General features: G+C 42.8%; 2 protein-coding genes across 2 annotated transcripts in view; both read right to left on the bottom strand.

Annotated features, from left to right (window-relative positions):
* Positions 1-21: 21 nt before the first annotated feature.
* Positions 22-6,529, bottom strand: LOC118110208 (plasmolipin). The gene is made up of 4 exons (XM_035157887.2): positions 6,018-6,529; positions 3,239-3,412; positions 2,939-3,049; positions 22-1,701 (listed from the first exon to the last, which is right to left on the bottom strand). The coding sequence occupies exons 1-4, from the start codon at positions 6,180-6,182 to the stop codon at positions 1,594-1,596; spliced, it is 558 nt and encodes a 185-aa protein (XP_035013778.1). The 5' UTR covers positions 6,183-6,529; the 3' UTR covers positions 22-1,593.
* A 1,538-nt stretch (positions 6,530-8,067) lies between these two features.
* tgm2l (transglutaminase 2, like) overlaps positions 8,068-10,515 on the bottom strand; it is a 7,829-nt gene continuing 5,381 nt past the window's right edge. The window contains exons 13-15 of the mRNA XM_035157897.2: positions 10,338-10,498; positions 9,450-9,586; positions 8,068-8,868 (exon numbers count right to left, since the gene is read on the bottom strand). Of these exons, the coding sequence (XP_035013788.1) occupies positions 8,700-8,868; positions 9,450-9,586; positions 10,338-10,498 (467 nt within the window). The 3' untranslated portion in view covers positions 8,068-8,699. The remainder of the gene's footprint in view (positions 8,869-9,449; positions 9,587-10,337; positions 10,499-10,515) is intronic.

The raw sequence follows: 10,515 nt of genomic DNA on the forward strand, positions 1-10,515 counted from the left end.
CAAATAAACAACAAAAAAGCCTGAAATCACCAAGAGCTTTATTAGAGCAGGTGCGAGGTCGAGTCCCTGCACCAACCGCAGAGTTTCACTCGTATCCTCCATACAAAAAACACAACATAAGTCATAAAGTACAGTACAACAGGAGTCGAGCAGTGTGTAAAATAAATCAGAAAAATATTTCGCATACTATTTCCACATCTCAGCGAATCGCCAGTGGAATAATATTTGAATCACTGAACTGGTTTTTATTGTCTTCAGGAAATGTTTGGTCAATATATTCAATCTACAACATCACATACATTCTTTTCAGCAGAGTTGAGAATTGTGTGGATTTGATAAGTTTCTATCAGAGCACATGTCTATAGTCTGCAGCTTCACTGGAGGAAATGAAAATAGATTTCAATAACTCTAACCTCAGTTACAGTTCATTGATCAGCCTCCACTGTCCTTTCACTTTATGAGAACAACAACATACTCTGTAAACAAAAATGTAAAAAACACACTTTCAATAATGACGTTGCTTCATGTTTCTTCTTGATGGATAAGAACACTTCTTTGGAGTGCACACGGGAAATGTGTAAACTTATAGTTTGTAGCTCACCTTCTTGTAACCAGGGTCGTTGGATAATTTTCCTTCGTCTCAAACTATTTCTACTTCATGGTGCAAATCAGACTTTTATGTCTCTGGCCAGTGTTGGGATGTAACAAAGTACATTTACTTTGTCAGTGTACAAGTACATTCTTCATGTATCTGTATTTTACTGAGACATTATTTTCAGCTACTGTTAACTTTTACCCCACCAGCCGAAAATATCGTTTTTTAAAATAATCAATAATTACAGGGGGATTTGTCAACTGATCCAATCATTGTGCAGATAAGATTAGACTCCGCCTCCTGCAGTGAGAACTAACCACGCTTTGCATAATGACGTTGAGTGTTGCATTAGGGAATACGCTACACCTAACAAGTACTTTAAATACTTTATGTTTAAAAGCAAGTACTTACTTTTACTCAAGTACAGACGTAGAAAAAGTTGAAAAGTTAATGCAGTACTTTTCCTTTTTACCCTTTTAGTACATTTAAAAGTAAGTATGTTTGAGTACTTCCTCCATCACTGTCACCAGCTATTCAAGGACACGTCATGTTTTCTTCCCCTTTTACACATGGAATGCAAAAATAAAAGTCGTTATACAAAGTTTATAATCACAGCATTTGTCCCCAACATAATTTACTTGCCAAATCCACTGGTTTCAAATTTAAATATTTTGTTGTCTTTGAATTGCTGACCCTAACCCTACATCATCATTATCCACAGTTTATGTGGAAAATCCAGTGTTGATATTCAACCTGTTCTCATAATGTGGAGGCAGAAAATCTGAAAATGAATGTATGGCTATCTCCTGTCTGGTTTAGGTTTTATCTTTTAATTAATAATGAATAGGCTGAGGTCAAGCTCTGTCTACAGTGGCAGTCGAGTGACAGTGTGTTGAAGGTCCAGTATCAACACTGGACTTTCCAAACATCCAGAGTATCTGAGGGGAAAGAAAACACGAGGGAGTCTTTTCCCAGGAGCGGCGTCGCAGGTTTGAGTCCTAAGTCGGCACCGTGCTGGTGTCAGCGTTTCCTCTATCATCCTTCCAGTCCAAGTAGGAGAAGAAAGCACTGGCAGCGTACGTCAGGGTCACCACAGCACCGAAGAACTGGACAGACAGATGTGAAGTGAACACCTCAAGTGAACTCAGGAAGCAAATCAAATGACGTAAACTGTCACCTGCTGAAACATATCAAAGGTAGAGTCACATCTTTATGTGTCCACATCTATAAAGTTTCCAGGTACTTAACTGCTTAGAAATGCACTCATGGACCATTATCCTCAGTAAATCTGACTGAGTGTGACAGGCAGTGAAATGTGACTGATAAGAGAGTGTGATACGTCAGGGGCAGGGCTGCGTGCGTGTGTGTGCTCTTGTACAGCTGTCTTTGTGAGGACCAGTTTGAGCCTACAACCGAGTGAGGACATTTTGGGAAAGTGAAGACCTTTTGGCCGGTCCTCACTTTGTGTCCCCCCCTTTAATGGACCGTTTGGGGGTTAAGACTTGTTTCTAGGGTTAGGGTTAGAGTTGGGTTTAGGTTAGCTTCAGGGTTAGCGTTAGGGTTAGGCATTTAGTTTGGATGGTCAGGGTAAGGGGCGGAATGCATTATGCCAATGAGTGTCCTCACTAAGATGGAAGTACAAATGTGTGTGTGTGTTTGTGTCTGTGTGTGTGTAAGAGAGATTATGTGACAAATGCTTTAGTGGTAAACCAGCATGGACTTTGGCCTTCGGAGGAGACCATAAAATGACACATTGACACACACACACACTCGTGTCTACATGACTTCAGAGTACATTTTTCTGACTTACATGGATTTCCCTCAAAGCTTAGTCAAACCTTAACCATAGTTACTAATTACCTAACCCCAACCCTAACTTGAATCTTACACTAACCTTAACCTTAATCTAACCTTAAGACATAAAGATGTCTTCACCTTAAAATGTAATGATCCACGTTACAGGAACTTGACGTGGATCAAGTCCCCCCCCCCCACACACACACATATGCAGAGGGGAGGAGCCAGTCGTAACTGGGGCCTAAAGTTAACAAAGGCACATCACCTGCTCTCTGACCATATGATAAATAAGATGATAAGACGGCCTCCCCCTCCCCCCCGATCTTTCTCTGCCTCTCCCACTTCTTTACGTTCTGGGTGTGTATCCATGACACAGACTCAGATAAGAACATATAGAAATACTCAACACACATGTACGAGGGAGCATCGCTGCAAGCCTGGATTTCTGTTTGCTGATCTCAGCTGTATCACAGTGTAGTGAGTGTGATGCACATTTAACCAGTTGTTTGTATGTGAGTCGGTGTGAGCAGTGTCGGGGGGTCTTACGGCGGCGGCTGCAATATGTCCATAGAAGAGGTGGAAATGGTGGACAGTTGCAGCGTTGGCCAGGAAGGCGGAGAGACAGAGGACGGTGGCGATGCCGTTATACACCATCACCTAGAAGACGGGAAACATTGGTCACGATTCAGAAAATAATTCATGGAGCTTCATGAAACAGAACAAAAATGGTGCATTTCGTGGACTGATATCTATGAGTGGGTGAAATTTGGGGCAGCGTGATTGAATTCAAGGGGATGGTTAAGCCCTGGCGGAAGTCTCAAAACGTTCTCCCGTTTCCCTCCCTACCGTCAGGGGCCAGGGGACGGCGCTGAGTTTCCGCTGGGCACCAAACAGCAGCATGAAGAAGAGGATGGTGGTGAGGATCCACAGAGTGACGGCCACAAACATCACCCAACCGTACGCTGGCACATACGTGTAGTTGGCGCTGGCTATCAACGCCCACTGGAGCAGCCCCGTAATCTAGAGGGATGAGAGAGGGAGAACAGAGAAGAGAGAGGGGAGATGAGGAAGACAATTATAGATACTGAATAGAAGAGAACATCTATAAATAAATAAAATGATATGGCAAACACGTTAGCAAATAGCTGTTCATTTACACATACAAACAACACGGAGCAGCATTAGCTACTTACCACATCCTGAGGGAAATATCTGACTCTTCAGCTGCTAAATGCTTGTCTCCATTTTTCTCACTTTAAAAAAATTAAGCCAGACGAGTTCAGGGGGCGATCGAGATGTTTTGCTTTCACTTATCTAAGTTTGGACTCAAGTGGCGGATTTACCGAGAGTGTGCGTGTTCATAAACGTGACCTGAACTGTGGCCCATGCCTGTAAAGCAGAGAGACTGACAACAGTCTCAGCCTTGTGCATTAACAGCACTGTTATGGCTGAAATTTAAGCCTGAAGCTCCTGTCTTTGCCCCAGTGTCTCTCTGCTTCTGTCCCATGAGAAAGAGCATGAAAGGACAGTCTATTATGTATGTAGGGATCCAGTTTCACCTTTTACACACATGCATGCACACACGCATACAAACACATGCACACACACACACACACACACACACACACACACACACACACACACACACACACACACACACACACACACACACACACACACGCAGTAAAATGTTGCAGTGATCCACAACCTGAGTCAAAACTGCTTGTGTTGATATTTCATTGTTACTAAAATCACTTCTCTGTCAGGCCACTCAGGAATATAAAATAATTACAAGAGCAAATCATAATTTTGGGAAATATAGAGTTAGATGAGAACATACAGGTGAACTATTCCAGATGGTTATGGACCTGACAGTATAAACCCGATCCCCACTGGATGATCAGCCTTGACCTTCATCACGATATCGTTTTACGAGTCTCACAAAGTCTGTCTCAGTGCTGCGTTCGTATCATCATGATGCATCAGCACTTCCAGCTGCTGACTTGACACAGTTTCTTCTATTAGACATTGATATATAGCTGTTATAAAAAAAGTAATAATCAGGAAGTAATAATCAGGAACACACCCAGAAGATAAACTGTCGAGGATTGAGATCAGGCCTGTGTGCGACAGGATCTAGAACCTTGCTTAGTGGACAAAGTCAATTCCTTCCTACTCTTCCTGTTTCAGAGGTTTTGTTGCAGAAGAACAAAACAAACTCCGGTTTATAACTTTTCCTTAATGACTAATCTCATGTCTACTACAGTGAGATAATGTGTCCTGGTTATTGGATGGCATAACCTTAACCATTTCAACACTGTAAGGCCTTTTGTCACTGTAACCAACAGAAGGGGTCTATATGCGTTCCTTAGATAAGGGTGTGAAGAAGCACTAGTTTAGTTTTGCTGGTTATCAGAATTACGCAAAAACGACTTCACTGATTTCCATTTGAATTCTAGGGGTGATAGGGGTGGGCCATGACGTGGGGAAGAACCCGTTAACTTTGGGGACGGATCCACGTAAAACAGGTGGATCAGGGGTCATTTTTTACTTTTCCTGAACATGGCGAGATAGGGCGTTGGCGGAGGTATGTGTTCTCCGAGTGCCTCCCTAGTTTACACAGGAATAACTTAAGGAAAGCTTGTTTTTCTGCACACACACACACACACACACACACACATTAGCTTTGTCCCTGTGGCCTCGAGGGCTGTAGGCTCAGTGTAATATTTAACGTAACGCCTGTTTAGCGTAACGACTCTCGACACAGCTACAGACCCACAGAGGTTAAACACACGATACCTCCTGTTAGTCAGTTAGACCTGAAGAAGAGGTGAGATGTCAAGAAACACAAGCAAGTGCCGACGTGAACTTCTGACGATGCCATGACTGAGAATCCTCACAGTTTTGTTCAGTGTAATCTATGGTTAGATGGTGCGAGTGGTGTCAGGAAAGGAGAGGGATCAAAGGTCCCCTGCACCCGACAGTCACATGCCGTCTAGAGCAAATACATCGCTGGACGGGGAAATGAGTTTGAGCCGAATGTCCTGAATGTCCTATCATGCTCATTACTTCTCCTCTCCATTCAGTCGTACAACCAAATATTACTTTAATGTCACTTTCCCGCTCTCAGTTCTGAAATGAACAGACATGAGTGTGTGCAACAAGAAGACAGAGGATTCGACGAGTGACCGTCCTGTTTTGTTGATAGATAGCCGGTGACATTTGTGATGCACAAACAGAAACTGGTCGGCTCACGTTTAACACAACACGAATGGAGCAGAAATACAAATATCCTTGTGTGGTGCTGCTGTAATGTTTGTTGTAACACTGGTGCTGCTGCTCTTGCATGAGAGGTAAATCAGGATAAACTAAAGATTTAAAGATTATTTTACGTGTCACAATAAAAAAAAGATGACACTGCTATAGAGTTTAGCTAGGAGTTTAAACTATAGGTATATTTAATATTATGAGTCTATTTATCTTCTTTGTAAACTTTAAATTAATCCACCTGTGTTTTCAGTTGCTCAACAAAAACAGAAGAGAGGAAAGAGAAGAGAAGAAGTTGGTTCTACAGAACAGAGTAGAACTGGGAACAGGTTTATTCTGATCGGCATCTGTTACGTACTATTTCAGCGATCATGAGGATGGCTGGGAGGCTTCGGATAAAGACCACGTCCATCCTGGTGGTGACGTTAGCGGCCAGGCCTCGGAGGCTGTTGCCCCCCTGCTGAGAGCTCTGGGAGTTGGGGGAGCTGGTCTCCGTGGCGACTTTGGACGGGAAATCCGCCATGATCACGCAGCTTGTCTGAAGTTGGGTGTCTCAGAAACTCCTTCAGGCTGTGGTACAGTCTCAGATGGAAATTTTCCTCCTGGAACAGTTTTCACTCCTCATGAAATGCCTAATGGTTTGAGGGTCCAGGAGCCATCAGCCTCAGGGAAGTCCAGTTACATCCAAAACACAAATATCACAAGAAACATCAAAATACAAAGTCTGTTTCGAAAAAGTCCCAGGAATGAAAGACGAGCCCTCCAGTGAAACCTCCAGGTTCAGTCACCTGACAGGTGTCTGATGGTGTGTGACTCTCCCTACACCTCCCTCTCCCTCTCTCTCTCTCTCTCTCTCTCTCTCTCTCTCTCTCTCTCACACACACACACAGTGAAAGTTTCGTCCGTCTGCTCTCCCTCTTTTTCCCCTGGCACCTCCCATATGGCTCCTGCCTTTCACCTGAGTGACTTATTAATGTGTTTGAAAACTGGGAGGAGGTCGGACATGGATGGATTGGAGAAATAAAAGGCTCAGTGACGCCCTCTTGTTGTGAATGTTATGTGCATAATGTGTCTTGATAAGACGCAAGGTTGATGCACAACTGTGGCTAATAATTCACTTTTTAACTGGTTGTTGTGGGGTCATCCCATTATAAATTCTGAAAGTCCAAAATAAAAATGCAAAACATTAAAGGAGATATATTGTACTCATATTCAGGGTCATCATTATAATTATTATTTGAAAAGTTTAACATGCTCTGACGTTCAGAAATCAATTTCCTCAGACTGTCCATTGTCCTCTTTTCAGCCATGTGGTCATGTTTTTTGGTTCTGGCCACTAAGTTCTGTACATCTGGAGTCGATCAATAGATTTGGGGGTTAGGGAAGTAAAAAGGCTGTAACAGTAGTCACGATGAAATAAAAGCACGTCTCTGTGTCTTTAAAAGTTAAAATCTATCAAATTTGAGATGATAAAAACATGATTGTAGCAGCTTTGTCGTGTGCCGCTCAAAAGTTAAATCTCTGTCAAACACGATTCTTTGCAGAAGGTTTGATCAGGTCCAATTCAGATTATCTCAGTTATGTCTGTGTTCAGCTGCAGAAAGTTTCTGGACATCCCATAATCTCAGAAAGACTGCTGTTTATAGAACAGGTACAGCTGCATGTCATTAGAAAAAGCTTTATACCAAACAAGAGGAAAGACTCTAAAACCACGTCATATGTCTCCTTTATATTGTAAATAAACACCAAAAACAACCGTCACATTTACAACAATCTACAAATACTTGTACTTTACTTGAGGATTTTTATTGTATAATAGTTTCTACTTCTCTACAACTTTTTATGCCACTACATTTACAGGAGACTGGGATCGAACCACCAACACTCTGGTTGGTGGTTGACCCGCTCCTCACCCACAGACACCCAGGTGTTACTGTCTCTGCCCCCTGCTGGCTGAGAGGCCACATTACCTTTCACCCATGTTCTGTTTCGCTCTTCTCCTCAGGTGAACTGCGATTGGCTGATTGAGAGGAAACTACAAGAGGGGGCAGGAAGCCTCTCCCTCCCACTTCCTGTTTGCTGCAGCAGTGTGTTCAGCGTCGCCTCTTGGGTGGGAGACCTGGTGAGTTCTTTTAATTTACTGCAGCTGTGAACGGTTGTTCTGCGTTCACCTGCAGAAGTTCAGCAAAGTTCATGAAACATCCTGTCGCGTGAATCTCTACCTACGCACATCCAGGAGACGCGGCAGCTAACGTTAGCTCACTTCGAAAGGTCGCACAAACTTTTTCCTATTTCCATTTTTAACATGTAAAGCACCTTGTAGGCCACACTCTGTTTTAAAAGGTGCTAAATCAACATGTACAATATTCTGATTCTTATATTAATGACCAGTCAGACCAAAACCATATATGTGAATAAAATCTTTATTTTTTCAGCATAAACACACAAAATTATTGTAAAAATTAATAAATATTTAGAATACATAAAAGAAATAGACCTCTTTTAATCATGTGTGGGCTAACATAGTGCAAAACAGGTCGTGAAGGAACAGAACATGCATCAGATTTACTTCAGATACTTTTCAGAAAATACACATAGATCAATGTTTAAAGCCTGAACCTCATGACTGAGGCCCCCGGTGGTTTTCATTTAATGTTGTCAGTGTAAAGAACAAATGGCACTAAGAAGGAATATCAAAATATAAAAAATGTTTACTTATTTGTCAACATGCCACCTGCTGTTACTTATATTTCCACGTGGATGTCGAGTGTCAGACATAATGCAAAGTCAGAAATGCTCAAATACATGGTAACTTTAAATGAATCTAGTATTTGTTGACCAATGGATGTTGACATGTTTATCCTGGAAGATTAATAATGAATTTGCCTTCACACTTCACTTTTAGAAAAAACACTATTGACCTAATCCTTTTGTTTGTTTTTGTTTTCCAAATCTTTTTCGAACAGGACAGTTACACCTCTCGGGTTATCTCACACTTTAATATGTGTCGGCGGTTTCAGACCGATTAGATGTCCTTTTTTTAATAAAACCTACTAAACACGTTTCTCTTGCGGACGACCACTGTCGCGATTCCTTTCACATCCTTCAGCCTGTCAGAGTCAAAGTCCACCAGCAGCTTCCTCACCCCGACCCTCATGGGCGAGAAGGAGATCTTGACAGCGACCTTCTGGCCTGGAGCGATGTCACCTCTGAAAGAGAAGAGATGTCACGTTAAAAGCAGTAACTACATATATAAGGAATAGGAACAACAAAAAGAAGACAATATTACATAAAAGCAAACCATACCAATGAAACCTAAAAATACAAAGACCACATCAAATAAAGGCAAGTCTGTCAAAATGGGTTTTAAGAGGTGATTTGAAAGAGGTCACCAACTCTGCAAGTCTGATCTCCTCAGGCAGGTCATTCCAACCCACAGAGCAAAACTGTCTGGCCCACATCTCACATTCCACATCTGCCCCTCATACCACGGGGAATTCAAATGCCAGGAGGGAAGCCAAGGGGCTGTGATGTGAGCTGCTCTGTAGACCAAGGCAAGCTTGAAAAGTGATAAGTAAAATCTTAAAATAAATTCTAAACCACACAGGGAGCCAATGGTGCAGAGCCAGGATTGGGGTGATGTGAGTCCGTCGGGAAAAAAAACCCAGTAAGAAGACGTAGAAGTAAGAATACTGATAGTGATCTGCTGCAATTACAGCATTAAAACACCAACTTTTTTTCCCTTCTATATGCATGATAGATATTCGTGTAACGCCTCGTCAGCACTTACTTGACATAGATCGCAGAGGAGAGTAGTAGTCCGGACCCCTCTACGGTGAACATGCCACGCTTTAGTGGGACAGGTAGAGGATTGGTGAAGGAGATAAGGGCTGTCACCTTCTCCTGAACAACAGAGCTCCCAGATACCTGGAGGAAGAGGAGACGGCTTAGTGTTCAACTGAAGCAGAACATTACAGAAGAGGTATTGACAAAGGAAATCTTGTATTTAGTTGCCTCCACCAAGGAGGTTATATTTCACCCCTCTCTGTTGGTTGGTTGGTTGTAAGCAGGATTGTACATGGTGTACAGATTAGCATAACACTTGGTGGACTGATGCAGTATTGATTAGGCCCACACACACACATCCAACAGACCACATGGAAGAATCACACTTGGGCGGACCGCTCCGGTTTGCCAGATCTGTGCCACAAGTAAGCCAAAGCAATGCCACATGTCAACCAAAGGTGGCCCAAATTAGTTTTGTGCTATTTTTGCCATATTATAGGTTCACATCAGATTGTAACAGAGAGCACAGCATATTTGTTTTAGGTAATTTGGGCCACATTTACAGTTTTACCGATTCACAACTCAAGGCTGACTTCCATTTTGTTTGGACCACAAGACGATCAGAGGTGCCTTATCATTGCCTGAAGTGGCCCAAGAACACATTTAAGTTTGGCGCTGATCCAGATCACTGGGTGGATCCAAAATGGATTCTTCCATCACCCATACTGCAAACTTCCATCAACTTGCGTGATAATCCGCCTGGTAGTTTTTGCATCATCTTCCTTACGAACAAAGAAGCCAACCAACAAACAAATGGACAGGTGAAACCATAACCTCCTTGGTGGAGGTAAAACTGACCAACGACGTCTTGGCGTGCACAGTGTGTACCCACCTGTACAAGGAGTTCAGGCATGCTCAGTGGAATGTTGGTCACAGTCATGACGGGTTCGTACTCCCCTGGAACCTCCACGAGCGCTTTCACCCTGATCAGATGGTGCTCAGAGACACAGTTGACGTACTCGTCGTAGCGCAGACGCAGCACTTCCTTGTGGGCTGAACACAAATATGAA

Source organism: Hippoglossus stenolepis, chromosome 5, assembly GCF_022539355.2.
Source record: "Hippoglossus stenolepis isolate QCI-W04-F060 chromosome 5, HSTE1.2, whole genome shotgun sequence".
Taxonomy (NCBI): Eukaryota; Metazoa; Chordata; class Actinopteri; order Pleuronectiformes; family Pleuronectidae; genus Hippoglossus; species Hippoglossus stenolepis.

Excerpts from the sequence above, each read along its gene's own strand:
- LOC118110208 (XM_035157887.2), bottom strand. The coding sequence starts at position 6,182 with ATGGCGGATTTCCCGTCCAAAGTCGCCACGGAGACCAGCTCCCCCAAC. Across the intron at positions 3,413-6,017 it reads TCCTCATGATCGCTGAAATA|ATTACGGGGCTGCTCCAGTG; the intron begins GTACGTAACAGA and ends TCATCCCTCTAG. Across the intron at positions 1,702-2,938 it reads GACATATTGCAGCCGCCGCC|TTCTTCGGTGCTGTGGTGAC; the intron begins GTAAGACCCCCC and ends CTGTCTGTCCAG.